The following is a 17,255-nucleotide window of genomic DNA, read 5'->3' on the forward strand; positions in this document are numbered from 1 at the left end:
CACATCTCAGTTGTCCTAACAAATGATTATGAATTTTTTAATGGAGGATAACCGTCTCAACTTTTGCATGTGGTGTAGCCTACAAAATCATAGATTGACTTACTTTTTAAGCCCTAGCCCACCATGGAATGTTACATCTTACTGATGGGGTAGATGTTCGACACGCACCACGGTGGGCCCACGCAGTTTCACCTCACGGGAAGTTCCCATGAGCTCGAGTAGCATTTACAGTGGTAATTTTCTCGCGTGTGTGTATATATACACACATAGAGAGAGAGAGAGAGGAAATACACTATACCCTGCGAGAATATGGCATAAAACAGGTATTTGTAACTTGGAATTCCTTCACCTAAATCCGAACCGTCCAAGGCATGGGACCCACCATGCGTGAAAATATTAAAAAACATACGTTGCTATGAAGGTACTCGCCATCTGAAATGAGCACATTGACTGTTTAAATCCTTTACCATTCGTTTATTTAGAATACGATTTTTTATATCCACAAGATGTAGGAATTAGCACCATTTAAAGAAAAGATCAGTATTTTAACGGAGTAGATGGAGGTAAATATGTTCCATACGTACAGTTATACTACACGTGTACAATACGTAACATGGTCCGGCATAGTAGGATAGGAGTCGCCTTATTTCTTGCAAGTCTGTTACGCAGGAGTACATTTATAAACAGATCTCCCTCTTCCACTTCCCTCTTCCGCAAGCCATTCCGCAAAAGAGAGTGAGAGAGAGAGAGAGAGAGAGAGAGAGAGAGAGAGATTTTTCCTTTTCCACAAGCGATTCCGCAAACGCGAGAGAGAGAAAGAAAGATAAAGTAGGCATTTGTCTTCCTTTCCCTTCTTCTGCAAGCGAAGAGAGGGAGAGAGAGAGAGAGAGAGAGAGAGATTTTTCCTTTTCCACAAGCGATTCCGCAAACGCGAGAGAGAGAAAGAAAGATAAAGTAGGTATTCGTCTTCCTTTCCCTTCTTCTGCAAGCGAAGAGAGAGAGAGAAAGAGAGAGAGAGAGAGAGAGAGAGAGAGAGAGATGGTGCTATGGGAGATAACGTTGGGAACTGCATACTTCTTGGGATTGAAACGAACATACAGGTTGGCTCTCAAACTCCAACGACGCCTCGTCGGCCCTAATCACCCCAAGATCCGTCTCTTCCTTCACAGGTCTCTCTCTCTCTCTCTCAATCTTATACTGCTTCTTTCGATCTTAATATCTTTGAAGGTTTGAGATGTGAACTTTTTTTTAAAAAGTTTCATAAGATGTTCTTTATGATTCTTCGACACCGTAAATAGGAATATTATAAATCTAATTTAATTTCTTCGTCTTTACAAAAGAAAAATAATAAATAATAAATAATAATCAAAGGAAAGGAATGATGAGCGAATGACCGGAATTGAGCCCACGCATGGTGGATTCACAATACGCTGCCTTGATCCATTGGCTACATCCACCCCTCCCTTCTATATACAGGATTCAATTTCCACCATTCAGATGAGAACATTTTTTTTTAAAGTTTCATAATCATAAGACGTTCTTTATTTATTCATAGCAAGAAAGGTGAAAAGGGTAAGAGAGATTATTATAGATATAGGAATCTTTTTGCATTTGTAAATAAATCCAATCACAGAAGCCAGCTCTTGAATTTCGAATGAAACATGTATTCCTATTAAGAAATCGTGTATGGTGTTGTCTTCAATCCCAGGAAATGCAATGGAATTGGCTATCCTCTGGAAGAGGGATTGGCGAGGTGAATTATGGGCATACATGTTTGAGATCAGAATCAGGCATTGGTTGGCCTGACCATGAACATGACCCAAGTTGTAAACTTATACAAGGGAAATATACTGTTGGAATATCATGTTTGGGTTACTTTCTTTTTCTTTTTCTTTTTTGCTTTTTTTTTTTTTTTTGATGACGACAGGGTGTCCTTTCTCCCTTTTGAGGCGAGACTATTCCCTGCGGATGCATGCAATCACCCACCAACCATGTGCGTCGGGTAATCCATGATGGGTTGTTTCATGTTTGGGTTACTCTTTGATCCCAAGAAATGGGGATTCGCAGGAGGAGAGATTGCAGAGGTGAATCACTCTCTCTCTCTCTCTCTCTCTCTCTCTGAAAGAAAAAAAAAAAAAAAAAAGAGGTGAGTCATAAGCATACTTGTCAGATCTGGACCGGTATATTTCTGGGGCTGGCTGTGAACATGACCTGATCCATAAACTTACTCGAGGGAAGTAGAAAGTTAGAAAGAAAAAACAGTAGGGCCTATATCTGGGTACCTTCCCGATCAGTGGACCAACCTGTATTTTGGGACAGGGCGTGTTCACATTGAGCCTATATTGATGTACCATCCAGATGAGTGGGCTAGTCTTATTTTGCGGTGAGGCTGGGTGTGCTCACATTGAGCCCCACCTGGCGTATGACCGAGAACTTTCACATGTTTTCCATGTTAGCATGCGAGCCACAATTCACATTGGGTTTTGATGCTTTGGGTCTTTGGAAAGTGTTGCGGATTATCCATTTTTCAAGCCTCAGACCACTGTATCTGAGGTGCAAATTGGGCTTCGAGAATGTCCACTGGTCCAAATGGCCAAAAGATCTGCTCAATTTGGGGATCCTGATCCTGCCGGCCTGGATTCTGACCTTCCTCACTTGAAATAAGATCTTATATATTTAATGAATATGAGATTATATAAAAACAGCTTGGCTATGAATTAGAAGAACTAGCTATCATTTTTAATTCCCACCAAAAATTTCAATTATATATACAAATTTGAGAATGCAAGAATTCCCATTGTTTCTATCCCCATATGCACCATTCAAATTTAAGAGTTTAAAATGCAAGGGATTAAAATTCAAAAAGTGAAATATCATCAACATTTTTAAAACTACTATCACTATCAGAACTAAAGGCAATGATAAAGAAAACCCACTGAAGGAAATTTTAGACCATCCTTCTGGAATTTTGAGTGTGTTCTCTCCACGTTTGTTTTGATGGTAGTACAAGCGTATACCTTGGTGCCAACTTGGGTGCTTGTTCTTATTACTTGATGTGATAGAGCCCAATGTGCTATTGTGTGCATTGTGCTCTGTGACTGTGATATGTCTGATAAGTACCCTCCATGACCCTCTTTTGCCTCCTTACCTTTTGGGGTATGTGTGTTTAATGGGGCCAGTGGTTACCACTGGTGTGGCTTTGTTGCGTCACTAGGTTCCGTCAATTTGAGCTTCTACCATGGCTAGTTCCGTAGCTAGGATAAAAGAGAGTTTGATGTCCGGTGGGCAGTTGATCATAAAACCTTTTCCAACATCATTTAAAAGCCAATCCCAAAATACTGGGAGAAAGGCTAAGAGGATGTGATGATGTTTGGAAAGCTACAGCCCATGTAAGCAGGAAAAAAATCATTATGGGAGTCCTCTTTGTCAGCCTATCATTATACTTTCAGTAGATAGATTTGGGATATTGACCTTCTCCTGATGGAACTGGTGTCATCATCAACCTGCTATGTCATGACATAAATGCGTAGTTGCTATGTGGATATTTTTTGCCATTATTGACTAATTTGTCTAATTTGTATCCTACTTGAAATCTGCCAATACATGTTTATTTATCTGCTTCGATGGGAGAAGATAAAAGGCCTTTCTTGAATTTTCAGAACCATCTCCAAACCAAGAACATTGTACCTGCTTTTAGAAGAGGTGATACTGGGGTTTTCTATGATGTCATTGTACCTTTGTCATTTTAAAATTTGAAGCACAAGACAGGGTTATGCAACAAACTGGAAAACCTAATCTGAAGCATATCAATTCTTCATTTAGCATCCTATGTTCATCTAGACCCATTCTTCTCTCTATTGGATGGGGCCATTATCACTAACCTTTTTAAAGACATGAGTACCCAAAGTATATCTTTTTTATTAGAGATTGAATGGAGCATCAAAAGAAAAAATAGGTATCTGTGGAAGTAAGATGAAACTTCCAAGGAAGTGAAGCAAATGAAAGCACACCAGCCAATGCTCTTCAAGTATCCCTCTTTCCCTTCCATTGCTTGACTTAACTTGCTGTTACCACTATAGACGTTACCTTGTGAGAATCAACAAATTGAACCTCCTTAAAAGGTCTGGAAAAACAACAAGTGTGGAAATGTGCGAAACAAAGGGCTAGGACATGGAATGCCGAGCCCCAACTAACAGCATTGGCCTATTATAACCCTCTATAGCCAGGGAATGCACCTCTGAATCTTAAACTTCAGATCTCCTTTATAACATGCCTAATTCGAGACATGCCTAACCACCGTAACAGAGTTCTTAACAACCAAGGTGACAAGGGGTCCCAAAGGGAGTCCTTAGCACGAAACAGCCCGATAGAGGGTGATGCAACTTTGTGTCATTGGTTACCGATACAGTACACTGCAACTCATCTGCAAACCTTCATCTCAACTTTTGGTTCCTTAAGCTGGGGTAGAAAGTAGTTTTTGAGAGAGGAAAACAACACTGCAGAGACTTAGGAAAGAAAAGGGAATCAGAGATTCTTTGGGTATTCTCTTACAGAACTTTTCATCTTCTTGCATATGGCCTTGAAGGTTGCGATACTGTGGTAGTTTCCGTCTGGGGAATCTTTTTCATTTAGCGTCCATTCGGTTTTGCAACTCATTGATTGTAAACAACCTATGTAGTAGACTATTAGATAGCACTTGATTGTAATCAAGCTATGTAATAGTTTATTACATTGTGCCTGTGGAAGTTTTGTGCTCTCATTGCCAGTCCCCCAGCCTGGATAAAGGAGGGTTGCATTAGGTTGGCAGCCGGCGTTAAACTTACACCGTAAATGCCAACATGAATCCGAACAATATGACAAGAATGGTGAAAAAGGATTCTACTCCAATTAGTTGGGATAAAGCTTACATGATGATGATGTCCATTTGGTTTTTTAACTTATCTTAGATGCTCATCTACTATCCGGAGTTCCCAAAATAATTCTTGAGATGCTTACCAAACCTGACACATTGCACTAGGCTGCACTATTTGAAACCAAAAACCTCCACAATTTCACCCGACAGGTGCCAGCTTTTGAAGATGCCAATGATGGAAGGAAAAATTGACATATGAAGTGATCAATGTGTTAACATTGGAGCTACACTTAAATTCACCAATGGATCAATCGATAGATCCATTAATAGTGGCAGTCACATTGATTGACATGCAAGTACTCTTTTCCATTTCTTTGTGATTTGGTGTCGAGGTCTTATTGACTCGATAACCAGGTTGCACCAGGTAAATAGAACACTAATTCAGTATGGTTGTTGTAGCTTTTATACCCATTGCCCCCTTTTCAGGTTTGTTTATTTGCATACTGGCTTCTGGTTATGTTTTCCTTACAGTAACATATTCCCTACAACTAACATTGGTGCTGATCTGTTGTTTGCAGGCGGACCCATGCTGTTTTCGATATGGCACTCAAGGTTCACCAGAACATACAGCAAAGAGACATCGAGGTTGGTAGGAATCTTGGAAACTGGATTCTTCGGTGGCTCGACCGAATGAAACCATCTGCTCATATTCGGGGCGATCCTCCAGGAAAGCCACAGCCACCGAACAGCAGCACAGCCAGGCATACAGTAAACCCAGGCCAACAACCTCTGGGGACCCAAAGGCCCAACAATGGCAAAATCCCTGACCGGGAATCTGATAGGCAGTTCTTCTCCTCGTCAATGAATGTCCGTCCAATAAATTTTCCTACCTTGGCCATGATGTTGAGGCCCACGAAGGCGGCCGGCATGAATGGCCAATACATGAATGTGTATTCTGCATCCGTCATGCCCAAGCCGTGCTATAGAAGAGACGGATTTGAAGGTGTCTTCCGGAAGGACATAATGCAGTGGATGCTGCAAAATAACTGATGGCCAAACTTAATTCCTTGGCAGTTTCTCCCCTTCTCTTCTTAGTGTAAATATTTTAAGGCCTTTGTTTTTTTCCAAGCCATGAAATAGACTGGTGATGCTGGTTAAAATGTGAGATTTTGTAATACAATGGTTGAAGAGTTGACGGGAATTAGTGAAATTTATATGTTTTGTGGGCAAATTGAGTTTTTGTTGGTGCAATTACAGGATCTGCTACCAAAGATTTGAGCAGTGTATGCGGATTTCCAATTCTGACAAGTGGAGCTAATGGTTGAATACCTGACGATCATGTCAAATTGATTGGTGACCGAGGAATAGACAGCAATTATCAACATTCTACTTGAACCCAGGATTGGTGGTTAGGGTCTTCCAATGTTAGATATTTCGGGTCATTGAAAGGATTCCAACCAAGGTTTTAAATTGGTGTAGGTGGGTATTCTATGGTGCTGTGTATTGTTCACCACAGACGGCGCCATATTGCGCTGTATTGCACCTGGGGATGTACATCGAGTTGAACTGAGTCGAGCTGGCCTCAGTTTGACTTGGCTTGGCCACTAGCTGACCCCAGCTCAAACTTGGCTTGGCTTGGTCTTCAAGCCTGACTGGACAGCTCAGTTCAGTTCGGTCAGCAGTTCGGGCCAATTCGAGCCGAGTTCACATGTGCAGCATTTTCACAAACACATGGACTGCAGCTTCAAAATCTCATTGTTTTACATAAGGCAGCAATTGTTTTACAGGTATTTTATCAAACACCTTCTAAGCAACATAAAAATCAAGAAAAAAAAAAAGTATTTGTTTCGTATACACACCTTCCTTGCCACCAGCCACACTTCGTTGAGTCATTTCATCAAAACACTTGGTGAGCAACATCAATATCAAAGTAACCAAGTCACCAAACTGGTTCGATCCGAGTTCAATTCGAGTTGGGTTCGATCCGAGTTAGAGTCGAGCTGGGGTCAGCTCGAACTCATTTTCGAGCTCAAAAAATCAGCTCGGGTTGACTCGAACTCGGCTTCAAACTGAGTCGAATCGAGCTTTTTCGAGTCAAGTTGAGCGAGCTAACCGGGCTAGCTCGGTTCGTGTACACCCCTAATTGCACCTCTATTAGGCTGTTTTGGCCAATACAGAGGCGTTACGGCCATATTGCTCATGGGCGATACTGGTATGCATCGGCCTGAGATGATACTTTAAACCTTGATTCCAAACCAGAGGCTACGGTTTGATGTATCTTATTGCAAAACCATTGGAATGTATTGCAGTGAACCTCATGCATGCAACATGTCAGGGTGTGTTGTAGGAAGCCTCTATCAGAGACAGGATATGGTAGAATCCATAGATCTTGAAGAACCAAATATGTTAGAGCCATCTCTCCACAGGCGTCAATGCAGGATGATGTATCCATCAGGTTTATGAGGACTGATGACTTCCTTTTTAAAAAGTACAACCCATGAAACAACACTTTCCAATACTTTTTTCTATAGTTTATCCAACTGCATATTTGACTGTTTTAACTGTTTTGATTTTTCACCCTTATTTTAATGTGCATGGCTCCTTCAGATAGGATTGTCTAATAGGTGTTTTTCTTAGGCAACATAAGCCATTGATGCATATGGATGGACCCAATTTGCATAACCATTTGTTGTCTTTATTTGTGTGAGTTCTTGCTAGGATGTGAGTCCAAAACTTAGTAAGATTCAAAATTCAAGCGGGCCACATCACGGTTAGGCAAGCTGGTCAGGCTGGGGCTCGGGCTCGGGCTCAAGTCATTTTAGTCTGACCCTACCTAATCCACCTCAAGGTGGACCACACTTTTTATATACATGTGTCATCTTATAAATATGTCATTCTAATCCTTATACAACTTTTTATCTTGAACGCTGACCGGTGGTTTATTTTTCGTTTTCATGCATAGCTCACTTGATAAATGAATGAATGATGAAAATTTTCAAGGATAAAATAGGAATTGTATCAATTTTTGGGTCGAGTTGGACTTGGGGCAACAAAAAATCTTTTGTAGCCCATGTAGGTTTGGGTTTGGGCCTTGGGTTTTAAGTGATGGGTCAGGCCAGTACCATTGCAATCCTAACCGCAGGAAACGTGGGGATGAGAAGTCGGGGACGCTGTGCATTGAATCCTACTGGGCCCACATTGATGTTTAATATACCATCCAACTTATTTGAAAGATTAATCCCACTAGGATTATTGGATAATCAAATATTAGCCAGATCCAAAACTTTGGTTGGCCGAAGAAAGTATCAAAGGTGGCCGTACCATCTCCACTGTTTCATGTGGTGTGGCTTATTTGAAGAGTTTTGGATCCGCCTGATTTTTGGGATTGCATCTTACCATGATCTGGCCGAACTCATGAACGGAGTGGATGCCACACAAGCATTACAGTGGACCCTACAGAGCTTTTGTTTGATGTGCAGTGGGGAATATTGGGACAGTTAGGGAGTAATTGGATACTTGGCAGAGCATGATGGTTAGTTAACTCAAGATGGTTAATCTGTTGAAGATAGAGCAGTCTCAAAAATCATATTGGTGGAAGAATTATAACCTCTGATTTGTGGACAAACGTTGGTTGAAATAAGAACTTTGGATATTTTTTTATTTTTATGTCCACCAATTGAATCTGAATTCTTTGTTTGTCAAAACAGAAAATTTATGTTTGTTGCAATATAATTGGATCACATCTTTGTACATTGCAATTAATGCACAAGTGCTGACAAAGTCAGTGATAGCGATAAAGTGGACTAATCACAAATCACATTGCAGGAAAACAAGAATTTCCTTAATTGTGACAAGCAGAGGATTTAGATTCCCACCAATTTCATAGTTAGTCAAATGTGCCTAAATTTTAGTTTGTGCATATAAAAAAATGCGACCCATAATTCAAACACCTTAATTTGACTTCCTCAAATGCCACATGTGCAATATCAAAGTAATTTATAAGTGCATGTGTATCAACCATCAAACTTTAGCAGAGTATCAAAGTTTTTCTCCCACTGTACATAAATTACCATAGAAATTCATGTTAATTAAACAATCTTTAACCTTTTGATTATGTGGAAACGTGTTTGTTAAAGTAGATTGCTTTCATTTTCAACCATCTGGTGATGTCCGCCAATCCAATACTCTAACAAACAAATATCTGTAAGTTTGTTTCATGATACATCTAAATAGTGACCCATAATTTGGACGGTTTAAATCGACTTACCATATACATCACTTATTTAATTTCTAAATATCTAAGTTCATGTGGATCACTTATTCAATTTCTAATTATCTACAAATGTAATGTAAATGGGTTATTAGTAGTTTTACTATCATTTGCCTTTTAAAAAAAATTATTGCCTAAAAAATTATGATAATTTTAATTTAATTTCATATATTTGCATATGCACACAAATGTGAAGCCCACCATGATATTCATGCCATCCATCCCATTTCACAAGCCCATTTTAAGACATGCCTCAAAAGATGAGGCAAATCTATAACTCAAATGAACCGCAACACATGAAATAGCGGTTATAATGGACCTCAGCCGTTGAACATTAATGCCTTCTTAGAGCCTACACTAATGTTTATTTATCATCTGACCTGCTCATAAGATTATACAAACATTGATAAACAGTAAACAAAAGCATCATATTGATCCAAAATTCTTGTGGCCCATAAGCAATTATTAACTATAAGAGTTCAAATACCCACTTTTTAGTCTACTATGGTTTACTCGAGCTTTAGATGTGCCTCATTTTTAAGCTCATTATCTAAAATTAGCTTATAGAATTGATGCACAGCATGGATATGATCCATGCATCGTGGTAGGCCACACAATTTTTGTGTCCAAAACGTTTAACTAGCAGAGTAAATAATAATGAATATTTACAATGTATTTACATTATAAAATAAAAATCAAATAGGCCTAAATATTTAAGTTCCTGCTGTTATATCGTTTTTAAGTGTTTCTCTTTCGAAAAATGGTAGTATGGGTTTAATTCCGTTATGATTTTAATTAAAATAGTTAAAATTTCAGTCCAAGATACAAGTAGGTTGAAAATGTGATGTGAAAAGTTGGAGAGTAATATAGGTTTAGCTAAAACAATAGAGTGAGAAGAACGACCATCCGTTTTTTCAGCCACTGATGAATGGGAGTGGATTAGGTGTTATCCTCACTGTGGGGCCCACCTTGATGATGTGTTGTATATCCATACCGTCCATCCATTTTTTTCAGCCCATTTTAGATCATGATGTCAAAAATTAAGCAGATCCAAATCTCAGTTGGAGCACATCACAAGAAACATTGGGGATTGAACGCCCACCATTAAAAACTTTCTAGGGCCGACCGTAATGTTTATTTGCCATACAACCTGTTGATAAGGTCAATCAGACCTGGATGAAGGGAAAATACAAGGTTCAGATTGATCCAAAACTTTTGTGGCCCACAAAATGTTTTTAATGGTCATTCACCACTGTTTCCTGTGGTGTGGTCCACCTGAGATTTTGATCTGCTTAATTTTTGGGAGGAAGTCCTTAAAATGATCTGAAAAACAGATGGACGGCATGGATATACAACATATTTATCAAGATGGGTCCCACACAGTTATGATAACACCCACTAGGTGTTATCCTCACCGTGGGGCCCACCTTGATGACTTGTTGTATATCCACGCCGACCATCCGTTTTTCAGCCCATTTTAGGACATTATACGAAAAATTAATTGAATCAAAATTTCTAGTGGACCACACCACAGTAAACAGTAAGTGGATGTTTAAACTTAGACCCCCTCACATACAGGTGGGAACCACGGGGCTTTTCAAGCAGCGAATTCGGTACTGAACTTGTCACTACCGAACCCGAGTCCCTATTCGGTTTCAGAGAAATTTACGACTGTGGACCCCACCTTTTATCCAGTGGTTTGTATGAAGCAATACAAACTTAACATACGCACTTAGACCTCCTCATACGGACACCAAATTTGAGGATGAAAATACCCCTGCCTTCCTCTGGCCGGCGTGCAGAGACGGGCACTGACGGAAGGTCCTGCGATGGGAACTCAGATGGGGCCTACTGTGATGTTCCTTCACTGCGTACAAAGACCCGGATGAAGAGGAGAAACAAATTTCATAATGATCCAAAACTTCCGTAAGCCCTAAAAAGGTTTCAATGGTAGACGTTTAATTCCCCACTGCCTTCTATAGTTCGGTCCACTTGATAGTTAGATCTATCTTATTTTTTGTCTCAAGTCTTAATATGAGCTCGACAAATAGATGAACGGTGTGGATATAATAAAGACCTCATGATAGGGCCCACAAAAGCAATACAGAAAAAAAAAACACATACTGTGGTGGCACATTTTTTTTTTTTAGGGAGAACTTTTTCCTCTTTACTTTTTTCTCTAATACATAATTATGTAAATATGTATAAGTATATAAAAATATTTTTCTATCTTTTAATTCATTTCTTTGCCTATTTATTTAACAAGCATATCTCCTAAACTAAAATGATTTACTTAACGTACCACATATGATTTAGGGGTAGGAGAAGCTAATTTAGCCAACCAACCTAGTTATTTTCCAAGATTCCATCGGGTTGATGGTCGAAAATTCATTTCATTCACTTCGCGGTCAATTTCAATTAGTTCGCGGTCAAAATGGAAATTGTGCGGGGCAAACTAGAAATTGCGCGGGATAAACCGAAGATTGAGCGAGGCAAACTAGAAATTGAGCGGGCAAACTAGAAATTGAGCAAGGCAAACTGAAAATTAAGCAGGGCAAATCGGAAATAGGGTCATAGGGTCTGCATATACTTGGTTGGCAGGAAAGAATTGGGGCCCTAAATTTTATTTTTATTTTTGAAAAATTGAAGTTTGGTGATGCTAGTCAAATAAAAAGATTGTTTCATTCAGTTGGCAAGTTTTGCACCAATTGAGTATTTAATCAATCTATAAAACTACTCTTCACAACAAAAAAGAAGAAAAAAAAATCAAAGACGAGAACAAGGAAGTTTTGGCTGTGTATCTTGGTGAGAAAAAAATATTAACGATGAAAATAGATAATAGAGTTTAGGAAAAGATTTGGGAAAGAGCTGAGTCATATCTTATCCAAGCTAAAGTATAGTTTGTTAGGCTGCTTTCAGTCAATTTTCTTTGCTCTGTACCAAGCAAAGGGGCAAGCTAGAAAATGATTAATTGTTGATTATATGGTTGAAATGGTTATTTTAGAGTTGAAGATAGTTACTTCTCCTATGTCATCTATCACTCACAACTGCAACTGCAGCTATGGCATCATTTCGAGATTTACTTAAGTTAAAATCAAACAAATGTTAGGTCTAGGAAGGGTAGATAAAAAGTAGGATTAATCCAAGGTAGAAGGACCCAATCAGTTGCATCTTAAATTCCAAACATGAAATTCAGCGTGACAAACATGAAATTGAGCGAGGCAAACTGAAAATTCAACGGGGCAAACATAAAATTAAGCAAAGCAAACTTGAATTTCAGCGGGACAAACATAAAATTCAGTGGGGCAAACATAAAGTTGAGTGGGGTAAACACGAAATTGAACGGGGCAAGCTTGAATTTCAGCGGGGCAAACTAGAAATTGAGCAGGGCAAACATGAAATTAAGAAAAAAAAAAAGTACTTGTTTCGTATACACACCTTCCTTGCCACCAGCCACACTTCGTTGAGTCATTTCATCAAACACTTGGTGAGCAACATCAATATCAAAGTAACCAAGTCACCAAACTGGTTCGATCCGAGTTCAATTCGAGTTGGGTTCGATCCGAGTTAGAGTCGAGCTGGGGTCTCAGCTCGAACTCATTTTCGAGCTCAAAAAATAAGCTCGGGTTGACTCGAACTCGGCTTCAAACTGAATCGAATCGAACTTTTTCGAGTCGAGTTGAGCTAGCTCGGTTCGTGTACACCCCTAATTGCACCTCTATTAGGCTGTTTTGGCCAATACAGAGGCGTTACGGCCATATTGCTCATGGGCGATACTGGTATGCATCGGTCCGAGATGATACTTTAAACCTTGATTCCAAACCAGAGGCTACGGTTTGATGTATCTTATTGCAAAACCATTGGAATGTATTGCAGTAAACCTCATGCATTGCAACATGTCAGGGTGTGTTGTAGGAAGCCTCTATCAGAGACAGGATATGGTAGAATCCATAGATCTTGAAGAACCAAATATGTTAGAGCCATCTCTCCACAGGCTTCAATGCAGGATGATGTATCCATCAGGTTTATGAGGACTGATGACTTCCTTTTTAAAAAGTACAACCCATGAAACAACACTTTCCAATACTTTTTTCTATAGTTTATCCAACCGCATATTTGACTGTTTTAACTGTTTTGATTTTTCACCCTTATTTTAATGTGCATGGATCCTTCAGATAGGATTGTCTAATAGGTGTTTTTCTTAGGCGACATAAGCCGTTGATGCATATGGATGGACCCAATTTGCATAACCATTTGATGTCTTTATTTGTGTGAGTTCTTGCTAGGATGTGAGTCCAAAACTTAGTAAGATTCAAAATTCAAGCGGGCCACATCACGGTTAGGCAAGCTGGTCAGGCTGGGGCTCGGGCTCAGGCTCAAGTCATTTTAGTCTGACCCTACCTAATCCACCTCAAGGTGGACCACACTTTTTATATACATGTGTCATCTTATAAATATGTCATTCTAATCCTTATACAACTTTTTATCTTGAATGCTGACCGGTGGTTTATTTTTCGTTTTCATGCATAGCTCACTTGATAAATGAATGAATAATGAAAAATTTCAAGGATAAAATAGGAATTGTATCAATTTTTGGGTCGAGTTGGACTTGGGGCAACAAAAAATCTTTTGTAGCCCATGTAGGTTTGGGTTTGGGCCTTGGGTTTTAAGTGATGGGTCAGGCCAGTACCATTGCAATCCTAACCGCAGGAAACGTGGGGATGAGAAGTCGGGGACGCTGTGCATTGAATCCTACTGGGCCCACATTGATGTTTAATATACCATCCAACTTATTTGAAAGATTAATCCCACTAGGATTATTGGATAATCAAATATTAGCCAGATCCAAAACTTTGGTTGGCCGAAGAAAGTATCAAAGGTGGGCGTACCATCTCCACTGTTTCATGTGGTGTGGCTTATTTGAAGAGTTTTGGATCCGCCTGATTTTTGGGATTGCGTCTTATCATGATCTGGCCGAACTCATGAACGGAGTGGATGCCACACAAGCATTACAGTGGACCCTACAGAGCTTTTGTTTGATGTGCAGTGGGGAATATTGGGACGGAGTAATTGGATACTTGGCAGAGCATGATGGTTAGTTAACTCAAGATGGTTAATCTGTTGAAGATAGAGCAGTCTCAAAAATCATATTGGTGGAAGAATTATAACCTCTGATTTGTGGACAAACGTTGGTTGAAATAAGACCTTTGGATATTTTTTATTTTAATGTCCACCAATTGAATCTGAATTCTTTGTTTGTCAAAACAGAAAATTTATGTTTGTTGCAATATAAGTGGATCACATTTTCGTACATTGCAATTAATGCATAAGTGCTGACAAAGTCAGTGATAGCGATAAAGTGGACTAATCACAAATCACAGTGCAGGAAAACAAGAATTTTTTTATTTATGACAAGCAGAGGATTTAGACTCCCACCAATTTCATAGTTAGTCAAATGTGCCTAAATTTTAGTTCGTGCATATAAAAAAATGCGACCCATAATTCAAACACCTTAATTTGACTTCCTCAAATGCCACTTGTGCAATATCAAAGTAATTTATAAGTGCATGTGTATCAACCATCAAACTTTAGCAGAGTATCAAAGTTTTTCTCCCACTGTACATAAATTACCATAGAAATTCATGTTAATTAAACAATCTTTAACCTTTTGATTCTGTGGAAACGTGTTTTTTAAAGTAGATTGCTTTCATTTTCAACCATCTGGTGATGTCCGCCAATCCAATACTCTAACAAACAATTATCTGTAAGTTTGTTTCATGATACATCTAAATAGTGACCCATAATTTGGACGGTTTAAATCGACTTACCATATACATCACTTATTTAATTTCTAAATATCTAAGTTCATGTGGATCACTTATTCAATTTCTAATTATCTATAAATGTAATGTAAACGGGTTATTAGTAGTTTTACTAGCATTTGCATTTTTAAAAAAATTATTGCCTAAAAAATTATGATAATTTTAATTTAATTTCATATATTTGTATATGCACACAAATGTGAAGCCCACCGTGACATTCATGCCATCCATCCCATTTCACAAGCCATTTTAAGACATGCGCCAAAAAATGAGGCAAATCTATAACTCAAATGAACCACAACACTTGAAATAGCAGTTATAATGGACCTCAACCATTGAAAGTTAATGCCTTCTTAGAGCCCACACTAATGTTTATTTATCATCTGACCTGCTCATAAGACTATACAAACATTGATAAACAGTGAACAAAAACATCAACTTGATCCATGATTCTTGTGGCTCATGAGCAATTATTAACTATGAGAGTTCAAATACCCACTTTTTAGTTTACCATGGTTTACTTAAGCTTTAAATCTGCCTTATTTTTAAGCTCATGATCTAAAATGAGCTAACAGAATCATGAGCTAACATAACGGATGCACAGCATGGATATAATCCGTACATCATGGTGGGGCCACACAATTTTTGCATCCAAAATTTAAGGCCAAGACTTTTAACTAGCATTTTAAATAATAATAATTATTTACAATGTATTTACATTTTAAAATAAAAATCAAATAGGCCTAAATATTTAAGTTCCTGCTGTTGGATCATTTTTAAGCGTTTCTCTTTCGAAAAATGATAGTATGGAATTAATTCCGTTATGATTTTAATACAAACAGTTAAAATTTCAGTCCAAGATACAAGTATGTTAAATGTGTGAAGTGAAAAGTTGGAGAGTAACATAGGTTTAGCTAAAACAATGGAGTGAGAAGAACGACCATCCGTTTTAGCTAAAACAGTGCAATAGACAATGGACCAATCAAGTGGACACGTGGACTAGATTATGTGAAATAATGCCTACCCACTGATGAATGGGAGGGGATTAGGTGTTACCCTCACTATGGGGCCCACCTTGATGACGTGTTGTATATCCGTACCGTCCATCCATTTTTTTCAGCCCATTTTAGATCGTGATGTCAAAAATTAAGCAGATACAAATCTCAGTTGGAGCACATCACAAGAAACATTGGAGATTAAATGCCTACCATTAAAAACTTTCTAGGGCCGACCGTAATGTTTATTTTCCATACAACCTATTGATAAAGTCAATCAGACATGGATGAATGGAAAATACTGATCCAAAACTTTTGTGGCCCACAAAAAGTTTTTAATGGTCATTCACCACTGTTTCTTGTGGTGTGGTCCCACTGAGATTTTGATCTGCTTAATTTTTGGGATGAAGTCCTTGACATGATCTGTAAAAACGGATGGACGGCATGGATATTCAACATATTCATCAAGGTGAGTCCCACACAATCAAGATAATACCCACTAAGGTTTTCCCCGGATAACACCTCAGTGGGTGTTAACCTCACCATGGGGCCCACCTTGATGACGTGTTGTACATCCACGCCGACCATCCGTTTTTTCAGCCCATTTTAAGACACGACCCCAAAAAGTAATTAGATCAAAATCTCACGTGGAACACACCACAGGAAACAGTAAGTGGATGTTTGAACTTAGACCCTCTCACATACATGTGGGGACCACAAGCTTTTCCAGCAGCGAATTCGGTCCCCGACTGGTCACTGCCCAACCTGAGTCCCTATTTGATAGGGCTGTTCACGAGTTGAGCTAGCTCGAATAACTTGCTCGACTCGACTCGAGTCAGCTTGGATTGACTCGGCTTGAATGACCGACTCGGGCTGAGTCAAACTAATTTTTTGTAACTCGAGTTGAGTCCAAGCCGAGTTCGACCACGAGGCATTTTAACTCAACTCGACTCGACTCGACTCGAAGCTTGAACTCGAGCTCGATTAATAAGTATATTAATTTATTATTATTATTTTATATATATATATATATATATATATAAAACTTTTATTATTTTTTTATAAAAAAAATATAAACAAACACAAATCGACCCCACCCAACTCCAGCTCGTTTTCCCTTTATTCTCTTTCTCTACCCGCCACACGCCCGCACGACTCCCGACCAGCAATCCACCGGACCACCACGACCACCAGTCTTTTCGAGTAAGAAGACCAGCACACTGCCCACTCCATTGGACCACCACTACCCAATCTCGCTGAGCGAAGAAGACCGCACGGCCGCCCAATTCTAACTCTGTTAGCACTTAGCACCCATT

At 39.1% G+C, this 17,255-nt stretch overlaps 1 protein-coding gene across 3 annotated transcripts; it reads left to right on the top strand.

The window, feature by feature from the left end:
* Window positions 1-723: 723 nt before the first annotated feature.
* Window positions 724-6,083, top strand: LOC131235035 (uncharacterized). Of its 3 annotated transcripts, XM_058232124.1 has the most exons (3): window positions 820-838; window positions 885-1,169; window positions 5,431-6,083. In XM_058232124.1, the coding sequence occupies exons 2-3, from the start codon at window positions 1,039-1,041 to the stop codon at window positions 5,900-5,902; spliced, it is 603 nt and encodes a 200-aa protein (XP_058088107.1). In that variant the 5' UTR covers window positions 820-838; window positions 885-1,038; the 3' UTR covers window positions 5,903-6,083. The 3 variants fall into 3 exon arrangements, with proteins under 3 accessions (XP_058088106.1, XP_058088107.1, XP_058088108.1); XM_058232123.1 differs by having other exon boundaries at window positions 724-1,169; XM_058232125.1 differs by lacking the exons at window positions 820-838; window positions 885-1,169 and adding an exon at window positions 3,707-4,027.
* Window positions 6,084-17,255: the final 11,172 nt, after the last annotated feature.

The sequence above is a fragment of the Magnolia sinica genome, chromosome 19 (genome assembly GCF_029962835.1).
Source record: "Magnolia sinica isolate HGM2019 chromosome 19, MsV1, whole genome shotgun sequence".
Lineage (NCBI taxonomy): Eukaryota > Viridiplantae > Streptophyta > Magnoliopsida > Magnoliales > Magnoliaceae > Magnolia > Magnolia sinica.